The following is a 23320-nucleotide window of genomic DNA, read 5'->3' on the forward strand; positions in this document are numbered from 1 at the left end:
AATTTAGGTGTCTCTTTGAAGAACACAAAAAACAGAAACTACCTCAAGAAGACCCATTATCCCTTGTGGGATCAGCATTTAAAAGTGTATAAGGGGTCCAAGAATACTGAAGAATGTTCTATCATCTCTCACAATTTACAATCTGTCTGGTAAGCCAAACATACCTTCCAGGGCCAATCATATTATTTACTGTACAATCCAGTCCCCAAATAAATGACGTAGACATGCTGTTGTATATCAGATCCCTGTGGGAGGGGTGTGATCAGGAGTGGTGGAATGGTGGAGTCAAAAAGTTCTGGCTTAGCTAGATTTTGAAAGTCATGAAGGAAGTGGATAGAAAGAACAGGAATGAATTAAGAAGCAAAGACAGAGTAGGCAACAGCACTTAGATATGATAGAATTGAAGCTGGGAGCAGCAGAGGAACAGGGTGGGTACATAAGAACCCTGGATAAAACTTTGAAGGCAGCATATTTTGTGGCACTTGACCAGCCCTTTCAATGCCTCTTCTTAGGTGCCTTCTTCATTCATTCTCTTTTTCATCTTCCACACAGGCAGCGAGACTCTGGCCTATTTTGGAGAGCCATTAAACTGTTAGCTGCATCCTACTATGGGACCCTTGAAGGCTGAGAAATTCTTATAGGTTCAAAGAAAAGATTTTCTAGTAGTGAAATTTCAAGCCAAAGATATTAATATTACTGTTCTAACTCCCCTGACATTTGGCAGTACATATATGAGACTCAGGAGAATATTATGATGGTTCTGGAAAGCTAGTCTGGATTTTGGATTTGATCTTGGGGATATTAGTAAACCATTAGAAGATGTCCTGGAATTGTAAATCTAGAGCAATGAGCTAGAAAGGAGATAGGAAAGAATGAAGGCAGGAAAATCAGTGTGCTATTTTAGTAGTCTATGACTTATGTGTAAATGCCTGGACAAAAACTAGGCACTATTTCATCTCCAGAGCATTCTTCATTCCAAATTCTCCAAAAGTTATGGTTTCCTGTAGCTATCAATGACAATGCACTTAATTACCTTGTAATTCGAATGCTTCCATTAGGAATTTTACTATGCTCTTGATTTTAATTTCAAATGAAAAATAATTCCGTCCTTAAAATATGTTGTCTATGCAAAATATTCTTTTCAATCAGGTTAAGATTTTAAAAAGTGTTCTAACTTGTTCTTCAGAGCACAGCCAAGTACAATAAAATATTGGAAGCCTTACTTATATGTATAGTTTAGATGTAACATTTAGGGGAACAATGCTGCTTGATAGGTCTGTCACATTGTGTCTGGTTTTGGATAGAATTTGAGTCTTTTTGCTAACGAGAATTTAAACATAACAAAACGGAATGCCGAGGCTGGCTTGAAAAAGTTTTGAACTCTGACATCATTTGTTTCTTGTAGCATGCTGTCTCACCAAAATCCAAGCAACCATCTCCACATTGTCCCAATTACTGTTTCCTCTATTCTCCCTCACCGAAATCCAACTTCAATGTGAAATTTCCAGATTAAATATCCTTTCACAATTCATTTTCATTCATAACATAAACACGATAAATAACTTTAAGTATGAAAGCAGCACTCCAGGAAGCTTAGTCTTTTGCAGTTTTGACATTTTGGCAACACCAATCAAGCACCTCTTTCCGTCCTTACCCCAATTCCTTGGACACTAAAGAGTCTACATTCAGGCGACTCTTTCAAGTGTACGTTTCAGGGTGCCCAAGGAGACACTTGTTTTCTCGCGGGGGTCGTTTTGTGATACTTGACCTCCCCACTTTCTTTCTATTTTTGGGTGAGGGAGGAGGAGGAGGAGAGGAACAAAGGTTATTAACAAACTAATCTCGCCCATTCGCAGGCAGCAGTGGGGGGCTGGCCTGCTCCGCGCCGCGCCGGGCGCGCGCCGCGCCGGGCGCGCCCCGCCCTACCGCGCCCCGCGCGCCCCCGGCCGGAAGGGGGCGTGGGCCGCCGCCGAGGGAAGGCGCGCAGACGCGCAGCGGCCGGCCTGCCCGGGGCGCGTCAGGCAGGGGGTGGGGAGCAGGGGCCGGGCGGGCGCTCGGCTCCCAGCCGCGCTCCCTCGGGCCACTAGCGCTCCCGCGCCGCGCCCGGCCGCCTTCATGTGAAGCGCCGGCCCTCCGCCCCTTCCCTCCCCTTCCTTCCCTCCCTCCCTCCCTGTCCCCTCCTCCTCCTCCTCCGGCGCCCGCTTCAGCTCCCCGGGGCCCCCTGCCCGGCCGGGCGCTGACAGCAAGGGCGGGGGTCCCCGCCGCCGCCGTGTCTCGCGCAGGGTCCGGCTGGGGTAGCGGAGCCCCCCGTGCGGCCATGGATCGGCCCCTGTCGTCGTCGGCGGAGGCGGAGGAGGAACTGGAGTGGCAAGTGGCGAGTCGCAGGAGGAAGGCCTGGGCCAAGTGCCGTAGCTCCTGGCAAGCGTCGGAGACGGAGGATCTGTCCACAGAAGCGACGACGCAGGACGAGGAGGAGGACGAGGAGGAGGACCTCCCCGGCGCGCAGCTGCCGGCAGCGGAGGGAAGAGGTCGGTGCTCCCGGCCAGGCTCCGGGGGGAGGCTGGCGGGCTGGGGAGAGTCTCGTGCGCCCTGGGCGCCTGCCACGAGTTCTGGGAGAGCCTCGGGCACGGTAGGCCGAGGGGAGAGGGGACACTTCCGACCTTCAAACGCGCGCGCTGGACGAGGCGCCCCCAGCGTCAACACAGACAACTGGGTGCCATCCGATTTCCCTGCCAAGGGACACTGAGACGTGTCGCTTAGGCTACATTTGCCGTGGTAGATTTTCCTACTTGGGAGGGTCCAGGGTGACCCCGCCGTCGTAGTGCTCCTGGGTGGTAACGTGCTGTCCCCTCCCTCTACCCCCAGGAAACGTGCCCAACGAGAAGATCGCGATATGGCTCAAGGACTGCCGGTGAGTGCTCCCTGGCCCGCCCGCGTCCCGGGGGAGATCCGTGCGGACGGGACGCCGGAGCAGAGCCACTCGGGCCGCGTCCCTGTGGGTCCCGCGACCGTTGTAAGCTACAAACCGGAAAGTGAGCCGGCGGATAGCTTCCTCCTCTAAGCGATTAGAAATGGAAGTGCTGTGACCGCTGATTATTTGGTGACCGTGTTGACTTTACAGTTAAACTTGAGCTGCTAACGCATCGTGTTAGCATCAGAGATCAGAAATCCAAAACAGATAATCATGCCGTATTTGTTCTGTTTTTATTTGAAAGAATTCTCACATCTCACAGGATATTTTATTTTGCTTTAGTTTTGGCATCTGTACAACTGGCACGGAATCATTTTCCTTTCAAATGTGTTTTAGACGAGTTTAATTTACCAACTACACTAAATGGGCTTTAATTTTATTTCTGTTTGGGGAGCTATTAAAACTAGCTAACTTTGTACTTATAGTTTACTTCTTGAACATGGAATCGTCAGATGGCACTGGAATTCTCAGGGAATAGAACTTTTAAAAGCATTCAGACTGCATAAATCTGTTTAATTACATGCTTTGGCAACTGGTACAAAAATGTTTGATAAAATACAGAGGAGATGAATCATGTTGCAAGTAAATCTGACTACAGCAAAATGTACTTGTTTCTTATTTTTTCCAGTTTATTTGCTAGTTGTAAAATCAGGAATGTAGCCTTTAAACTTTTGTTGATGTTTGCTTTCGAGCATAGTTTTGCCTTTTCAATTTAGACTTTCTTAATATTTTGTTCAAATATTAGAGTTAGGGTAGTTTGTTTTGTTTTATTGTAGAAAGTGATTCATATGCCAGTTTGCCTCCTCTAAAGACAGACAAGATATTGGCTACCATGATATTAAAGCCTTGTTTTGATGAATCGACTGGAACCTTATTGAACGCTCTTTATTACAGAACTCGTACCCTTTATTGGAAGTGTCATAGACCCTTCTGAAATATGATGACATATATGGAATAACTTCTCTTTAAAGATGCACAGAGGCAAATACACTGCTTGAAATCCTTGGACCCCAGATTTACAATCTAGCTGTAAATCAATCTCCCCGTTTTCAGATAAGCCTTAGATATTAGTTACTTCACTCAAAGTATGGATCAAGAAATTGTATTAATGTGCTACTGGTTCATTTAATTGTTAAATACTAAAATAGTCTATAATTTAAAAGCTTGAAATTTTGAATATACATGTTCAGGACCTTTTGGGTGAGATCTGATGAAACTAGTATCTTTCAGGTTTCCTCTTAGAAATATGTCTGAGAAGTTGTTTTGTTACTTTTACTTAAGTCTTTTAAAGCCTCCAATCTGACTCTTTATTTAAATACAGTCCTAAGTACAGTATTGACTTACTTTAGGTTTCTTAAAATAGGTTTAGCATTACAAATACATTTATAATGTTTTATTGTTTAAATTCAAGTGCATATTCAAAAGAATTTTAAAAATTAACAAGAGAAGAATCACACTATAGTTTAATGACATATAGGATTTAAGATTGTGTAAGAGATCCTATCAATTAGACAGTAAATAAGTGCATCTTTTTTGAGACAAATGCAGTAGGCAAATGTTGACATTCACCAGGGCACAGTCAATCCCTGACAATTTCAGAAGTTTTGTTGCCAATACTGATTTATGTGGGCAGATTCTGTAGTCTGCTGCTCCTTCTCTCATGGATTTCCTTCTTGTTCCTACAGTTGCACCTATTCTACACGAGTGGCATTCATTTGTATCCAGGAAAGCTAGAACAAGTAGTCTTTTAATCTTAGCTATATTATCACAGATTCGACTTAGGATATGTTGCATCTGTATTTTCGTTTTAAATAGCAACTCAAGTTCCTTCTCAGAGTTGGGCATCTATGTATTTTGTTTATTGTGTACAAATGACCTGAAGACAGCATTTTACCCACTTGATAAGTTCTCAAATAGTCTTTGTTTCTTAGTGCCGTCCATATCCTGAATAAAGATACCGTGTTTTCTTTCCTTAAAGGGAGTCTTTATTTTGATAACCATTTGTGGGGGGACTAAGTAAAAACTGCTTGAATTAACATTTAAGAAATGATAGAGATTTTGATAGAATTTGGAAGGGAGCAACTATAAAAGTAAGATATTTGTTTTCGAAGGAGGATTCCTGTTACTCTGCTTATCTACCATTTTCTGTTAGTGCATAGACCAGTAGAGACATCTGTGGACAGAGTAATACAATGTTTACATCCAAGAAAGCAGCCATCAGGGAAGGATGACTTTTTAAAGACATACATTAGAATTTTATTAAAATATATGCAAAAAATAGATTAAAGCTTTTATTAATATATTTATGGTAATTGCTTGTGATTCTTTTACATTTCAAAAGCACTAAGTTTTAAAGAGCTGCCATTGTTAGTATACTTTTAGAAAGTTTTAATCTTTAATTGGCATTTCAGTAACATTTCCTTGAAACTGATATTTTCATGATTGATCCCATGTCTCGTGAATTTTTAACAGGTATAAATTGTTACTGAAGAAAGGTTTGTATCACAAAACAGACCCTACAATATAAAACAATGTGTTTCGTACTATAACTTGGTTTCAGAGAATTAAAAGTGTTTATTTTTGTATGTGAAGAAAAGATATTTCATCTGTATTTGAATTACAAGAATGAAAAAATTTTAGCAATGGCTAATCTTAATGTTGATTCTCAAGTCAACTTTTTAGTAATTTTCAGTTAAATGAAGAATATATGTATTTTTTAGCTTAAAAACAGAAAGTGAATCTCAAGCTTCTACATTTATATAAAGAAAAAGATAGTTGTTGGGGCAAGGGGGAGGCACTAGGTGATGCTCTGAAATGCTAGTGATAGATTAACAGATGAGGTTTAAGGAAACTGTTGGGCCTCATTTCCAACTACTCTTCACTTTTTAATTTTATTAAGGTTAGGTTACCTGTGACTGAAGATTTGTTTTCTTCTAGTTCTGTTTTCTTTTTTGATGGAAGGGGTTGAGAAGAACAGACATTTTCTTAATGCTTATTGTCAGTCATTCTCTCTTTTTTGCAAAGAAAAATGCCAATTCACATCATTTGTCATTGCCATTTTTGCCCCTAATTGTTGGCACATCAGACATGATTAAATCATTCCTGCTGAGCTGACTTGATGACAGGTATTTGCTTAGTTAGTGAATATTACTTATGTAATCTACTTGCATTCCTTGTGTGTTTTTGGAGGAGAGTTTAACTGTGATTAGAAGCTTATTGAGCTATAACTCTTTAAGTAAGGCTGTGTAATGACAACTTTGCAAATAGCCTTTCACAAGACTAAGGCTTATACGTTTATATGGTTTCAGTACACCTTTGGGAGCCTCACTGGATGAACAAAGCAGTAGTACACTCAAGGGTAAGAGAAGATTGCCTTTCTAAATCTGTTCTTTATGACAGTTCTACTTCTTTGTCCTCTGGGTAAAAGTGTATATATGACTTATAAAAGTGATATTCATGTTTATAATATATGCTATTCTGAGCTAGAAGCAAAATGGAGAAACTTTGTTATAAACCGTAAAACAGTAGGGAGTTTAAGCAAATTGCCTAGCCTTTTCACAATGTGGAACTTACCTCTTTATTGTCCAGTTAGATATTATAAAGACTAATTAAATATGAATATATGATATGCAAATATAAGGAAAATACTTATTGAGTGAACAAAAGTTGAGTCAACTTTCGTGCAGCATTTCTTTGCTGATTACATTTACTGAAATTGCCACACCTAAAATTTTACCACCTGTTCAAGACAGAATTCTAAAGTTCAAAGTACAACAAGCATGTGCAGGCAGTGGCAAGGCATATAAAAAAACATTTACGGTGTCAGGAAAATCCAGCTCCTGACTTAACATGAGATGGATAAGAAGAATATTTGCTCCAGGATCTGGTTTTCCATGAAACCCTTGGTATGTAGTCTGATTGAACATCTTCAAAAATATAAGTTTATAACAGCCTATAGGTTGGCTTCTGAGAACTCTATGTTGCTGGAAAAGTAAACATGTTTATGTTACGTTAAAGTAAAAGCTTATACCTGCTTCTTGAAGTTATATAATCAGAATAATGTCTGAGTACATTCAAGTCTGAAACATTTTACTGTATAAGATATTTTGCTGGGTGAATTTAACTAAAACAGTGATTTTATATGAGGGTGGGGAGGAACAGAACACCAGGATGAGTTTTCAGATGTGTCTTTCAGGTGTGCTTGTGAGAAATGGAGGAAGTTTTGAAGATGATTTGTCATTGGGAGCTGAAGGTATGTTTGTTTGGAAGAACTGTATTTTTGTGTAGTTTTCAAATTAAAAAAAAAAGAGAAAGCTGAATGCTTTCAGGTTTATGATCTTCAAGCTAAATTTAAAGGTCTTGAAAATGGCTCAGGCACATTTCACATTACCTTTCTTTGTTAATAATCTAGTCGTAGTCTGTAGGATACATGTAGGGATGACTCTGAAAAACCATGTGAAGTGTCCATCTGTCTTTCTTGGACTAAATGCTTAAAGGAACAGTTTGTAACAAACCGTGGTAATATAACTGAGGGAAGAATTGTCCTGAAAAAGGAAGGACGCTTAAATATTTATACATGGGAAAACGAAATTGAAGCTTATTTTTAGTACGAAATAGACTTATGTCATACTTACAGCTGCAGCTTGTCTTTCTCTTTGCATTTAAGTATCTCCTGTCTTTTCCCCGTTTTCCTGATTTTTAGAAGATTAAAGGGGAAAGACAAAATAGCAGAGCTAATAGAATTTTATTAGAAATCATGGTGGTGTTTATTCCAGAAAGCATCAGATTTTAAAAAGTGTGTTGTGCTATTTAAAAGTTTTTACAAGTTATGTAATGTTTTCCAGTAGATTTATAATAAAGCTTTCTTGTACAAAAAATTAAGAATTTTTAATTATTTTACTGGTATTTTAAAAACTATTTTATAGCTCATTGATCAAATTGAATAGATTATTCATAGCTGTATAGCTCAGTTATTAATGTGTTCTTTTTTAAAAAAACAAGGATTTTAAAAAAATCTTTAAAGCTTACAAGTTGATGAATAGTGAATTTATACATTGAATTTAATATCCTTGATTTTTTCCTGTTTTAAATGCATCTGTAAGGTAAATTACTTATTTAGAACCTTCTAACATTTAAAACTCTGGAATATGCGAATATATTAGTTCTTATTATTTCTGTTCGTATACCTTCAAGCTCTATAAAGAGCTTAAACTTACTGCTTCCCAGTCAGTACAATTGAACATGTTGTCAATCCATTATTAAAATGCACTTTGCACTTTTGATATTTGCCTTGGTAGTTTGATAATATTGAATGATTTTATTGGAAACCAGAACCTAAAAAGGAGTCTCATGAAAGAGTAAATCTATTACGTTGTTTTACTGAAAATTATTTCAAGGCTATTACCATTCACTAAGTAAATACTGAGTGCTGTGAGTTAGGCACCTTTCTGGTGGATGGACAAAGAAACACAAAATTGTCATAACTTTGTAGATCAGAAATGAAAAGCAATTCATGTGTGCTGAAATAGATGTGTTTATAATTAATTTTATTCTTTGTATTTGTCTATAAAGGTTAAATGAATAAATTTAACTTTAAACATTAACACTTATCTGTTTAGAACTTTAAGCTAAAGTTCTATCATGAAGTTGAAAGGCAATTTTTAAAAGAAAATTTATGTTGAAATAAGTAGAAGTTTTCAAGTTATATGTGTGAAAAATCAGTTATAACCTTAAAAAAAATCCACATTAGAAATTGACGTATACTATTGCCACACTTAATGTTAAATCATGTTTTCCCCTTAAGATATTATTCATTAATAGCTTTTAAATTTAATAATTAGTACCACATATATGGTATGTATCTTCCTCATTACTTATTTCTAACCTGTTAAAGAAATTTAACTGGTTCCCTATACGTTTTTTTATTTTAAGCACTCAAGTGAGAGTAGTTAGTTTTATGTTACCAAAACACAAAAACACCCTTCAAAAGCTCCTGGCCCTGTTCTTATCTATCTGTATATCACTTTTAATAATGCAGATTTAGTGGACCAAGATAAGCGTTTAATATATTAGGCATTTAATTCTAATATTGTAGGTAATTTGATTTCTTGATAATTGTATCGTAGTAGTTATAGTCCTACTAACAATTGTGCTCTACGTTTATTGTTTTTACCTGTAGCCAACCACCTCCATGAAAGTGATGCTCAAATTGAAAACTGGTATGGAGCTGTTTTGTTCTATTTCTTTTAAAAAATGAAGACCATTAATGAAAATAAAGTTAGAAAGTTTTATATAATCTGATTTTGTTTGTAGCAATAATATCTTGGCCAAAGAGAGAAGATTACAGTTTCATCAGAAAGGGAGAAGTATGAATTCCACTGGATCTGGGAAAAGTAGTGGGACAGTTTCAAGGTAACTTATTCTGAAATTGTGTTGGAATTACATTGTGTTATAGATGACCTACTCTTATCATTTTTTCAATCTTGGATTTGACCTTGATCATATGAAATCAGAAAGAACACGAAAAGAGTGTTTCCTGGACCAGCACAACTGATAGGAGCTTTTTGTTTTGTTTTGTTTTGTTTTGTTTTACTTTGAGATTAAATAAAAAGCAACAAATAGGCTTATACTGCTGCTGGAATCCATAAATGAGTATTTTGAGCCCTCTCAACAGCCTGAAAGAGGAACTCCATAGCGGAGTAACTTGTAGTTGTAGGGAACCAAAATTCATTGTTAAGGACTTGAGTTAACTCTGACACAAAAATCAGAATAAATTTTTCTAAGTTACAGCTTGATATTTAAGCATACTTTTTTTCAACATATTAAACCAAAGATCTTTCAAATATATAGTATAGCCAGGCACAGTGGCTGACACCGGTAATCCCCGTGCTTTGGAGTGTCAAGGTGGGTGGATTACTTGAGCTCAGGAATTCAAGACCAGCCTGAGCAATATGGCGAAACGGCGAAACCCTGTCTTTACAAAAAATGCAAAAATTAGCTGGGTTTTTTGGTGGGATCCACCTGTAGTCACAGCCACTTGGAAGGCTGAAGTGGTACCCAGGAGGTTGAGGCTGCAGTGAGCTATAATTGTGCCACTCCATTTCAACTTGGGTGACAGAGTGAGATGCTGTCTCAAAAAAACCAAACAAAAAAATACCCTTGCCCCTCCCCCGCCCGCACACACAGTATATTAAAATACATCAGTGCATGTGCCTATGGAATCCAGTTTAAACTGTTACCCAAATTATAATATTAGAATCTGAGCATTTTCTCTGAAACAAGTTGAAGTGTGTCTCTGTTGAAGTTCCATCTCTAACTTTCCTGTTTTCTTCAGTGAGTCTTAGAAAGCTTGGATTATCACTGGTATGAGAGAGAAGGGATACTAAATATTTAATTCCCAATAGGATTAGAGTAGTTACCTTCGTGTAACCCACACTCTCTGTAGCTTACTCCTCCTACTTCCTGAGTGGAAGTGGTTGGAGAGAAGTTGAAAGTAAGCTCCTCCCTCACTTCTCTGAAATCAGCTTGTTATCTTTATTGTTCCTCCTAGGACAATTGCCACTCCTAGGACAAGGATAGCAGAAAAGCTCAAGTTTCACAAAATGTCCCTCAGTTCCCTCAGTTCCTTTTCATTTCTTCTTTAATCTGTTTATTCCTTATTCTTCATCATCTGTCTTCTACTTGTTTTAGCTGCTTTACAGGGAATCTCGTAAAATGACAAAAAAAATAAGGTGAGGAATCACGTAGGGAGTCTCTGACTGTGTTCTTTGGGATTAGCTCTTTTCTGCAACTCTAGCAACTTGAGACAATGAACCCTTTATAAGGGCTATTTATTCCTCAGTACACATGTGTAAACATGGTAAAATAAATAATGGTTTCCAGAACAGAAGCTGAGAAAAAAGATTTTATCACAGGAAATCAGTAATATGTATTCATTTATAATGTGGTGTGGACTATCAATTTATTTTATATTTTCATGTTTCCTTTTTTGCCCCCTTTTTTTGTAGTGTTTCAGAATTGTTGGAACTTTATGAGGAAGATCCTGAAGAAATTCTTTATAATCTTGGATTTGGACGTGATGAACCAGATATTGCTTCTAAAATTCCTTCCAGATTTTTTAATTCATCATCCTTTGCCAAAGGGATAGATATTAAAGTATTTTTGAGTGCTCAGATGCAACGGATGGAAGTAGAAAACCCAAATTATGCTTTAACAAGTAAGATTTTTAAGCGTTAGGCATATTATTTTCTTAAATTATAGCATCTACAGCAAGATGGTCTTATTTTAAAGCCTTAATAATTTTCAGGAATAGCACTGGAAGGTAAAGAGATTGATTAACACAAAAGCCATTTTTACATGTTAAAATTAAAATTAAGCTATTTTATTACTCTATTTATAGTGGTTAATTTGCCGTTTTTCCCCTCCTCCCCAATTCGTGACTCAAGTGTTACCATAACTTATTTGCAGAACCTTATTGTTATCTACAGATTGCTTTTATTCAAGAAGAAAAGAAGTAGGAGAGGAGCCTTGTTAATCTTAAATGAAGTCAGTCTATTTCAGGAACTAGTCTGGCTAATTTGATCAGTTTCACTCATATCTTTGCTTATTTTCTTTCTGTTAGCCAAAGATTCCAAAAATAGGATTCCAATCCTGCATTGTTCATGGATCAGTTTTAAGAGATTAATAAATCCCTCCCCCTGCAAATTAGGTATAAAATATATGCTTACATGCATTTTCTTAGGAGAATTTTGAAAGAGTCTTAATGGAGTTCAAGACTTAAGAATAGAATCACAACTGTGGATTCAATAGCTAGTTCTTTCTGCTTTATTCAGTGTTGCCATTATGCTTTGTGCTTATTTCTGATTTTTTAAAAATACAAATTCTAGTGTTTAGAGTAAAAATCTCGCTCCTTCTTCCCACCCAGTGAATGTAGAGGAGGTTTAAGTGTTAGATGAGGAAAAAATAGGGTTTTATAATCTTTGTGATCTAAGTGTAGTTTTTGGAATTCTAAACAATAATATCCATTTAATATATGTGTATGTATATATATAAATATAAACATATAATTAATATTGTTTCTTTTGGTAGGCCGTTTTCGTCAAATTGAAGTGCTTACTACTGTGGCCAATGCATTTTCTTCTTTATATTCCCAAGTCTCTGGGACTCCCCTGCAGAGAATTGGAAGTATGTCCTCAGTGACCTCTAACAAGGAGACAGACTCACCTCCACCTTTAACTCGAAGTAACACTGCAAATCGTTTAATGAAAACACTCTCAAAACTGAATTTATGTGTTGATAAAACAGAGAAAGGAGAAAGTAGTAGTCCTTCTCCATCAGCTGAAAAAGGAAAGATTCTAAATGTTTCAGTGATTGAAGAAAGTGGCAGTAAAAACGATCAAAAGTCTCAAAAAATTATAAAGAAGAAAGAGTCATCTTCTATGTTGGCTACAGTTAAAGAAGAAGTCTCTGGTAGTTCAGCAACTGTTACGGAGAATGCTGATAGTGATAGAATTTCTGATGAAGCAAATAGTAATTTTAACCAAGGAACTGAAAATGAACAAAGTAAAGAAACTCAAAGTCATGAGAGTAAACTGGGTGAGGAATCTGGTATTGTAGAATCCAAATTAGATAGTGATTTCAACATATCCAGCCACAGTGAGCTAGAAAATAGCAGTGAGCTGAAAAGTGTCCATATATCCACACCTGAAAAAGAGCCTTGTGCACCACTGACAATACCATCCATAAGAAATATAATGACACAGCAGAAGGACTCCTTCGAAATGGAAGAGGTAGGTAAAAAATTACTGAGACTGGTTTCAAGTTGCAGACTAGGAAAAAAAGTACCAAAAATGCTTATAAAATGAGAGGTAGCTAATAGATTTATACTAGAAAAATTTATCCTAATTTTGACTTTCCAGGTTTATGTTTCACAAACCAAGAATGGGTCTCAGGATTATGTGATGTTGAGGTAATGGGACAGTTCAGTAACTCCTCCAGATCTTTATCCACTAGTTGATATTTGAACCTTAACCCTCTTTTCTCTCTCAAGGGTAAGATTTTGGTGCTCAAGAAAGCCCTAAGAGAGTATATTTAAATTCAAAGCAGTATTGCATAATAGAAACACAGGCTTTGAAATCAAATGGGGATTTGAGTTTTGTCTGCCACTGAATGACTGTATGCCTTTGGGCAAGCTTTTCTTAACATATCTCAGCGGTAAGGACCTGTGAAGAAGGCTTTGGGGATAGTTCTTGTTATATGACTGGAAAGAACATGAAGATATTACGTACCTGCATGGGGAGGATAGGGACCCTCGAATAAGCAGGTTTGAAAGGCCACTGACTAGGATTTCTGCAAGCCCAAAAGACCAATGTTTGGTTACTTGTTATTTGTGTCGAGTAATATACCTGATAGCATAAATTTTTAATTGGAAAAGATAAAAGATACTTATTTTGAATGAGGTTCAGCTAAAACTGCTTCTGAATAGTAGGAGCTGAATAGCTTGGGGCAGGAAAACTGATGTTTACCAAGCATCTACCCTGTGCTGGGCACTGTTCTTGGCTCTTGAAGTACTTCATTGCAGTCTATGAGGCACATAGTAGTGGTCTCATTTTATACATGAGGAAACTGAGGCATATGTATGCTGATGAAGAGTTGTGGCTGTAAATTATATAATGCGCAATTTGTCTTTTGTAATTTATTACATTAGATGCGTTTTAGTACTAGTTCACAGTAGTTTTAACATCACACACCATTATTTTAAGGAATTAGAAAATGAAATAATTGATTCAGCTCATAAATGTCCTCTTAGGTGAGTGTCTCTCTCTCTCTCTCCCTCCCTCACATTAGTGAAGATTTTTCATTTATTGTAAAATTTCAGTTGCTGATACAGATTTTTGCCTTTTTTGTGGTCTGTTCATACTTTAATTACAACTGAATAGTGAAATAAAAAGGGAGTAGGAGCAGCACCTTGGAATATTTTACATTTTCTTTTAAGCTTTTTTCTTTTATTTCTTTGTATATATTTATATTTCTTCTATCTTTTTACCTCCTGGTATAATTTATTTCTCATCATAATGATTGTGGAAGATGACTGTGATGACTACATTAAAACCTCTGTTTGTTCTATTTCACTCTGATTCCTTTTTGACTTTGTTTTGGTCTAAACTTGTTCCAGCACTCATAATTAAAGTGTAAATTTTTGCCTACCATTAGGGCCCTTCTTCTATGACAATTAGATATGGCAGTTAATTTCCTTGTTTAATACAATAGCAGAGCATAAAGATCTCAACAAATTATGTTAGGTAATTGCAAATCTGATATTGGTGACTCCGAATGAACAACACTCATATTTTCAAGTAAGTCACTCTTCAAAGAAGTCAAGGAAGTTCATTTTTAATTTCTAAAATTCCTGAATTCTAAACTATAGTTTTTAAAATTTTTTAAGATGCCATACACAAAATTTGGTTTTTAAAACACGTATAAAGTGCTAGGTGTACTTTTGTGGCAAGTTAACCTTTAATGATAGTCTGGGGTTTTTTTGCCCCCTCTACTGGCAAAAAAGGTTAATGAAGAAAGTAATGTGGCATTGATGTGAACATTTTTTTGAAGTACAAGATTACATGCATTGGTGGAAGAATAATGGGAGTTTTTTTTTTTTAAATGAATTTATGGTCGACCATAGCTACATTGTAAATACGGGGAATTTTAAAGAAAATAATGTGTCTTCAGATATATTTAAAATATGGATAAAAACCTCCTGGAATTGTGTTTTCATCCCTAAGGGAACATTAAAGAGAGCTTGTAGAACAATGGATAAAGAAAGGAAATAATGTGTTAACTTTAATTTCCTCTTCTCCCAAACACTTGAATCATACTGACAAATGAAGAGAACAATCTTATTGAAACTGACTTTTAGATCCTATTCAGTGTAGTTTGTTACTATTTTTCTTTTGGACCTCTTTCCATGAGGTTTGATTCTTGCTGGGAATTTTCTTGTGAAAACCGTGAGTAAATATAAGTTAGAGCTCCCTCTGTCTCAGTAAATCAGTTCTCAGAAAGATTATCTGAGCATGAGCTGCTTTGGGAAGCTAGGAAGGAGAAAATGTTGCAGATACGTTGACTGCATGAAGCTGCCTAATCCATCTGAGACGGGAGGTAAGATCCCACAGTCACCAGAAGCAAAGAGACAAAATACTTAAATGTAAAGAGAGCTAAATAGATGATGAGACTGATCCTGGCCTGGTACAATGAAAGTGTCTATTTCTTATGTTAGAAAAAGAAAAGGCCAGAGACTTTCAGTTAAAAGTCAACTTGCCTTATAAAGTGTCTTGTAGACTATTTAAAATAGTTATGAATGTTTATAACGATGTTTCTGTTTTTCTTTTTTTTTTTTTTTGAGGCGGAGTCTCGCATTGTCGCCCGGGAGTGCAGTGGTGCAATCTTGGCTAACTGCAACCTCTGCCTCCTGGGTTCATGTGATACTCCTGCCTCAATCTCCTGAGTAGCTGGGATTACAGGCACATACCACCACACCCAGCTAATTTTTTGTATTTTTAGTAGAGATGGGGTTTCACTATGTTGGCCAGGCTGGTCTCAAACTCCTGACCTCGTGATCTGATCACCTCGGCCTCCCAAAGTGCTGGGATTACAGGTGTGAGCCACCGCACCAAGCCTATAACTGTTTATAAAAAGTTATTAAACCCTATTCTTGAATTTCTAATTCTTCCATATGACTTGCTTCATTAATTCTTGTGTTCTTCTTGAATGGCTTATTTTGAATACGTCATGGTAACTCTCTGAAGCCATAGATTAGTAGTGTGAATGATTCACAAGTTAAACCAAAATGATCCTTTTCAAGCAGATGTTCATCTTTTAGATGTAAAGGAAAAACTTAAGAAGGAGAACTTTTATCTCAGCATTTCTGTAAGCAGTTGATTGTGTGGTCTTCTTGACCTATAAATGAATTTTTATTTAAATATAACCATTATTGGATATACACATAATGTTTTTTAAGCTACTGATGTGTTAGTAACTGTTTCTAATCGTGTCTTCATACTAATTATTGATTTAACTAATGTACTTGACTACTCATTTTTAGCTGTTTCAGGATTTTTCTATGTTTATTGGTCTGAGTTAAAATAATCCCACATCAATCAGATATCTGACAGATAATTAAGTTGTTCCTTTGGCCTTTTAAATGTAACTGTATATGTTTTGAAGATAAGCCTGCTCTGGAATATGAACTCTAACCTATGACATGCACAGATATCTGCTACTCTAAAGCCCAATTAACCACTATTTTCTTATTTGATATTTACCTAAAAGACCTTAGTTAATTTTTATTAAAAAAAGATTTACCTGACAGTAAAAATAAATGATATTTTTGTGTGTACGTGTAAAACTCGATAGTATTTGTTTAAGATAAACATTTGCAAGTAATTTATAGAATAAACTGGTATGGAAAGAGATACTTTAATTCATTTTCTAGTTTCTTCCCTTTACAAATGAGAAAGCATCCCCTCCCTCATTTGATATTGTTTTATAGCAGTGGTTCTTCACCATCTTTCTGAGGGCTATAATATTCCTTTTGGTATCAGTGCTTCACAGGGGGAAGGAGCACAGCGGGTGTCAGTGGAGGATGGCAGAGGAGGATCTCCTGTTGTACACTCTTACTACTTTACTGTTTCAAAGTACTTTGACTTATAGTTACATTTGATCACCCCAAGGACCTGTGAGGTAGAAATTTTAATTTTAATTTTAATTTTGCTGTTAATTTTAATTTTGAGGCTGAGCATGGTGATTCACACCTGTAATCCCAGCACTGTGTGGAGGCTGAGGCAGGAGGATCACTTGAGCCCAGAAGTTAGAGACCAGCCTGGGCAACGTAGCATGACTTGTCTCTACAAATAGTTTTAAAATAGCTGTGCATGGTGGTGCATGTCTGTAGTCCCACTTCTCCAAAGGCTGAGGTGGGAGAATCACTTGAGCCCAGGCAGTTGAGGCTGCAGTGAGCCATGATTCCACCACTGCACTCCAGCCTGGGCAACAGAACGAGACCTTGTTTCAAAAAAATAAAATAAAAAAAGGAAAAAAAATATGGATATTTATCGCAGATAATTGTCAGAGGCCATTAGCCAGTAAGTGGCATGAATAAGACTTGAATTCAGGTTACTTATGACTATACTATACAACTTGCTAAAGGTCAGATATGTTGGTATGGTCAGGCATTGTGCAAGAACTCATCATCTGATGCACAGCACCATGCTACTACTTTGGAAAAAGAATGATTTCCTCTGACATTTTTTTGAGCTGTCATTAAAAATTAGAATTGTAATTTCTAAAGCTCTAGTTTTGATTTTCTTTGAAAACCATTTTGATATACAATGTTTATTCAATGACGACAGCTATACAGTCTCTTTTTAAACTTTGGAGGAAGGGTTATTTGAGTTAGAACATCCATGTATTGCTGTCCTGTGGAATACAGTACAGTAGTATTGTGCCTAGAAGATCCCTCTTAGTCAAGGTAAACATGACAGCTGTTAAGAAACCAAAGTGGTTCACTGAAACAAAGAGTACATTTTTTAAACAAGAGAAAGAAACCAAAGTGAGTGCCTGTCATTTTAGCAGAACAGTGATTTAGAAAGATACATTCATTGTTTCATGAAAACTTTTTTAAATGAAGTAACCCAAATGTGTGGGTTATTCTAAAGCTGTTTTTCATCTTTAAATCCCAAAACATTGAGACCAAGCAATTTTATCACTTTGGTTTAGTGTTTCGTTTTTTTTTTTAATTATGAAACGGTTTTATTATGAAAAGTTTCAAACTTACCTGAAGATTAGAGACAATAATATCATGAACACCCATTACCCATCATTCTAATTCAGTTTTGTTTGGCTATTCTTGTTAATTATGAAAGGCTGCTTATAGCAGATGACCAGAATTCTCTGGAACATTTGAAACCACTGAATAGGGAAAATCTTGTCACATAAATCTAAATTCTGTGTTCTGTATTTGCTTCATAATTCTCTGTGGTGTACCCCATCTCAAATTTGACTGCCTTCTTTTGCACAATTGTGACCAATAATAAAATAAGAAATTCACCCATTATCACTAGCATGTGTGTTTCTCTCTTCAGCAAGTGGGTACTCTGATTTTACTGAGTAAACAAGAAGAATCCCAACTTTAGTATTTTTATTAGTAAAATATGACCGTCTCAGCTTTTTGAAGTGTTCCTTTCTTGCAATTAATTATGGAGTTTGTAGTGAAAGGAGAGAGTAGATTTGTTTTTGCCATTGAGTAGCATCTTGAAGAATAGAACGCTGATGATATGTGTTTATTAAAGCCATGTTATTTTGTGATTAATTTCATAAGTCTAAGGAAATAGAATATGTGATAATTCTGTATTTAAAGGTGAGCAGCCGGGTGCAGTGGCTCACACCTGTAATCCCAGCACTTGGAAGGCTGTGGCAGGTGGATCACTTGAGCCCAGGAGTTTGAGACCCCAGCCTGGGCAACATGGTAAAACCCCATCTCTACCAAAAATACAAAAATTACCCAGTTTCATAACCCAGTCTCAAAATAAATAAATAGATTAAATTTTTAAAAAATATGACAGTGAGAGATTTGGTATATTAATGCTGTGCCTAAGCCAGTATTCCTAGAACATAAATGAAGAGGCATTGGAATTCTCTTATAATTTTTTGATCTGGTTGATATTTACTTTACACAAAGTTACTTGAAGTAGATCGAGCCTGAATAGAAGCTAATAATAGACCTTTTGTTGAATATAAAAAGAAAACGCACATTGTTCCCTTGCATACAAGACAATGGTTTTCCTGTTGAACATGTATCTGCTGCTTTGAAGAATTATTCTAATTTTAACATAATAACAAAGAATAGTAGAATCTATTTTATATATCTGATCTACAGGTGATGGTTTTGCATGAGCAGTTTGCTTTCAGTTTTCAAAAGATTCATAAACTTGGGTTCATGGAGCTATATAGAGCAAAGATATCTTAAATTGGGTAATACTATCTTTAACCTTTGGGCTTTTAAAAATGTTGGTTATTTCACTCTTATACCTTTCGAATATTTCTTATTCTTGAATAGCTTCATAACTAAAAACTACCAGAGTTTTCCCTAAAATGTATTAACTATTAGCACTCTGATTTTTTTTTCAAGGTTGAAAACCCATATGTTCAGCTAGGTACCACACTTTACTAGGATGTTCTTTATGATTTAAGAACCAATCATTACGGAATAAAGTGACAGAAATTATTGTGCATCTTGCCCATTCCCCATGTATTTAATGTTGACATAGAGTTAATTATGTTAGAATAGACAGAGTGTTTGTGGGGTGGAGGTGATGATTTAGGAATCTGAAAATTTCTAAATTATGTATTTGTGCAGATAGAAAAATAAACACAAAAAGACAACTGAGTTTGATATGTTCTTTGAACAGTGTTTTCAGGGAAGATTTATGCTTAATATCTTTCATTATTTTAGTTCTGTAATGAAACCTGCTTTTCCATGTACAGCTCCCAAGTTATGTCTTGAAAGAATTTCAGGACAAAGCAGTCGTACACATGAGCAATTTTTGATACCTGAAAGTTTGAGGGAATTTAGAAATTCTGCAGTGGTAGCACTGTGTTCTATTTTCAAAGATGCAAGACTTATAATTACCTCAAACTGTGTGTTGGTCATGATGTGCTGCAGTGAGTGTATTAGTGTTTCTCCTGGGATTTACCCTACTTTGAAGTTTAACGTTTAGAGAACTTTTCCTTATGGATCTGTTTTTCATGTAATAGCAACATTTTTTTTGAATGAAGAAGTTATTAAAATTTATTCAAGTTTGAAAACCCATATGTTGGGCTAGTTTGCACACTTGACTAGGATGTTCTTTACTATTTAAGAACTAACCGTTACAGGGTAAAATGATGGAAGCTAGTGCACGTCTGATGCACTAATTTCCATCAGTTATTTTTCTTTGCTACAAACTTGAGTGCTGTTGTTAACTGGAAAATAGATCAGAAAATTTAGTTGTGGAGCATTCTAATAATTTTGAGGTCAGATTTCTTAAAGTTTGAATATATATATAATGTTTTGGTGCACTTGAGTTAGGTTGATTTGTTTAATAGATGGTTATTCAAGAAGTTATAGTTGTTTGCCTTAGATTCATTTGGTTTTAACTACTTAAAACTCTCTCTTCTTTTAGGTTCAAAGTACGGAGGGAGAAGCTCCTCATGTTCCAGCCACTTACCAGCTAGGTCTTACGAAGTCGAAAAGAGGTAAGTGGATCAGTATCCACTAGTTCTGAGCACATTATCAAATATTAGTTGATTTGGAAAAGGGGTTTTATGTATCAGTATTAGTAGTATTTATGAGTGTGAAAAGGTAAAGAACACACACAGGTAGGCATGACTCATTATTGTTTGTAAAACTTTTTTTTGTATTTTTTAAAAGACTTTTTAAAAATTAGTTTGCTAATCAGTTTGCTTATTCTGGAATGACCTCTTTACAAAATTTTGTGTGCTCTAAGTATTTTACACTATTGCGTAAGAGCTAGTTGGGAAGTGATAGAGCAATGGATTAGGATTACCTTTTACATTGTTATGACTGAAAAATATACTGGTAGTATCTATCTTTGGTGTTTCACTATATAAATATAGCTCCTAGGTATAACACATGAATATTCCTGTAGCAAAAACCACCAATTTTTTAGCAATAGTTAAAGCTAGTTAAATTCAAACTATGGGTCGAAGGTGAGTGGTTGTAGATACTGTTCCTCTCTTAAATTATTAATTATTGACCAAAGAACCTTTGAATCCATTCCTTTCACTTTTAACTTGCAACAACAACAACAAAAATGTCTGATCTTTGGATTTACAAAGCTTTTGAGCTTTAGAGAAAGGCAAAGAGGAAGAAGTGAAAATGACCACTGAAGGTAGGACTGTTTATTTTTGAAACTTTACACATGCTGAACCACCCTGTTTTTTTTTTAAACAAAGATTCGTATGTATGTTCCTAGAATAGGAAATTACATGTTTGTTGTCCCCTGATCTCTGAAATTACTTCACAGGGGACAATTTGCATAAATTTTTTTCTTTTATTGCAATATGGTATTAAGAAACAAGAGCTTCACTCTCGGTCACTGCAGATCTGGTTAGACTCCAAAATGAACTTTACTATTTTATTTTCTTCCCCTTTTAAGTTCATAAATTTATGTATGTGTTTCTGAGCTGAGTTCATGGTCATTAAGAAGTCTTTGCTTTAGATGGGTAGACAGGGGATACATTGGAAAAAGCAGCTTGCCATGCATTAAAAGGAGGATAAGAAAACAATAAAATTACTTGAAGGTGTTTTAAGAGCAAGATCCCTGTGGTAGGAATGATTAGATGTGGTTTATATTCATATCTGGGTTTTTTCCTTTTCTTAGTCAGATTTTTATAAATTAACAGTAAAATGGTTCTGTGTGTCTGTGTGCATGAGAGAGAAGAGAGAACAACATAGTGTTTTCATCATTTTGAAAAGTAGCCTATATCCTATGTGAGTATCTTAGATTGATCATAACTGCAGAGTTAGAAACACTGGTAATATATTTACTTCAAAAGTTTAGTAAAAATGCATATAGCAGTTTGATAATAGGACTTTTGAAATCAAAATTATCTTAATCTCAAATCCAGTCCAAGATTTACATACTGAAGCCCAGAGAGGTTTAGTGACTTGATGTATGTTACCAGTTAGTATTCGGTAGGTATGTTGAGAAAAGTTCAACATTTTTCTTATTAAAGAAGACATACAATATTTTCTTTAGTCTAGCAGAGAATAGACAGACAGTTGTTGGGTTTCTTTATGATGATACTAGACAAAGTTTCCAGATATTTTTCTCACTTTAATGTTTCCTCTAACTTCCTAGTTTTTAATTAGAAATCATATATTGTATCTTTAGGACAGAGATCTAATCCTTTTTTATAGTTCCATCTTTTTCTGTTGAGAGCTATGTTTTTGGAAACAGAAATGTCTGACTAAAGAACCTAGATTGTGATTCATGGTTTACAAAATAGTTTCCCCTACATTCTGCTTAGTTTCTGAAGTAGCCCTGTGAGATAGATAGAAGAATTATTATTATCTCATTTTGCAGAGGAGAGAAGCTATTGCTTATGATGAGAAACACAGCAAGAACTTGAACCCAGGCCTCTTTGTTTTACTCATTGCCCCTAACCTGCTCTGAAGTCTAAGCAGTCTACCTGCATTGTGACCTAAACTGTGTGTACTTAGACAGGGCTTAGCAACTGTGAGGTGAACTTGGCACAGACTGTACTCTCTTGCAGATAAAACATACCTTAGCAGAGAGAACCAGTCAGAGCTGCTCACTCTGTCTTCCCTGCACTCTCAGGCACCTGCCCTTGCCTAGCCAGATAGACAGTTTCACTTCTAAATCATTTAAATGATTGCATTATTCTTTTGTTGCTTTAAGGAAATAGGTATCATTGATTAAGGTCAGCAAACATTTATTGTCAGCTTATTCTAGGTACTGGGATACAAAGAGGAATAGTTTCTGCCTTCAAAAGTTTCACAATCTAGTTTAAAGACATGAAAATACATAATTATAGTGATAACTGCTGTAGCATAAGACAGTAATCATTTTACCAAGTAATATAATGCCTTATCAGTACTGGTGGTAACAGCTTATTGCAGTTCAGTTTCACAAGTATTCCAATTTACCTAGGCTTATCAAGGATATGAAATAATTCCTTATATTTCATTTTGCAGTCTTGTTACTATCAAAATGATATTACAGAATTATTCTAAATTTTTAATGGGAAAAATGTATTCCATGGAAACAGTCTATAGTGAGGTATTTTTCAAACCAAGTTGACTTTAATAGATTTTAAATTTTATTTAATTATATTATCTGGCTCTTTTTCTATGTGGTTCATATCTTAAATGAATATGGTTTTGGTAAACACACTTTATTTAGCCTTTTGCTTTTGAAGTTCTGCAGAACTTTGCTGTCTCTTGAAGCCTCTGCCTTGATGAATGTAGGAACTGTACAGTCTCTCCCATTGTGGTAGTTGTAGTGTGGATGGAATGTGAACATACTTGCTATGCTTAGTTGGCCTTTTTACTTATGTAAAACATTATAGATCATACTAACCAAGAATTAGAATTTTGAGGCAGAAAAATAAGCAGAAAGATTTTATAAGATTAACAATATTATGTTGTAGTTGAACCTATTTGGTTGAGTTTTATGTAATTTTTATGAAAGAATTGTTTCATACCTTATACATTTGCATCATTTTAAAACATCATAAAACACCAGAGACATTTAAGTATGCTTTCATTTCAGA

At 36.0% G+C, this 23320-nt stretch overlaps 1 protein-coding gene across 3 annotated transcripts in view; it reads left to right on the forward strand.

Annotated features, from left to right (window-relative positions):
- The first annotated feature begins 1985 nt into the window (after positions 1–1985).
- ITPRID2 (ITPR interacting domain containing 2) overlaps positions 1986–23320 on the forward strand; it is a 38746-nt gene continuing 17411 nt past the window's right edge. For 2 of the 3 annotated variants that reach the window (XM_054477905.2, XM_054477904.2), the window contains exons 1-9: positions 2022–2528; positions 2866–2911; positions 6280–6329; positions 7167–7223; positions 9150–9189; positions 9284–9382; positions 10978–11186; positions 12059–12759; positions 20185–20257. In XM_054477905.2, coding sequence (XP_054333880.1) covers positions 2318–2528; positions 2866–2911; positions 6280–6329; positions 7167–7223; positions 9150–9189; positions 9284–9382; positions 10978–11186; positions 12059–12759; positions 20185–20257 — 1486 coding nt within the window. In that variant the 5' untranslated portion in view covers positions 2022–2317. Of the gene's footprint in view, positions 2529–2865; positions 2912–6279; positions 6330–7166; positions 7224–9149; positions 9190–9283; positions 9383–10977; positions 11187–12058; positions 12760–20184; positions 20258–23320 lie in introns of all 3 variants that reach the window. The other variant, XM_054477903.1, reaches the window with a different exon arrangement.

This window comes from Pongo pygmaeus, chromosome 11 (assembly GCF_028885625.2).
Source record: "Pongo pygmaeus isolate AG05252 chromosome 11, NHGRI_mPonPyg2-v2.0_pri, whole genome shotgun sequence".
NCBI lineage: Eukaryota > Metazoa > Chordata > Mammalia > Primates > Hominidae > Pongo > Pongo pygmaeus.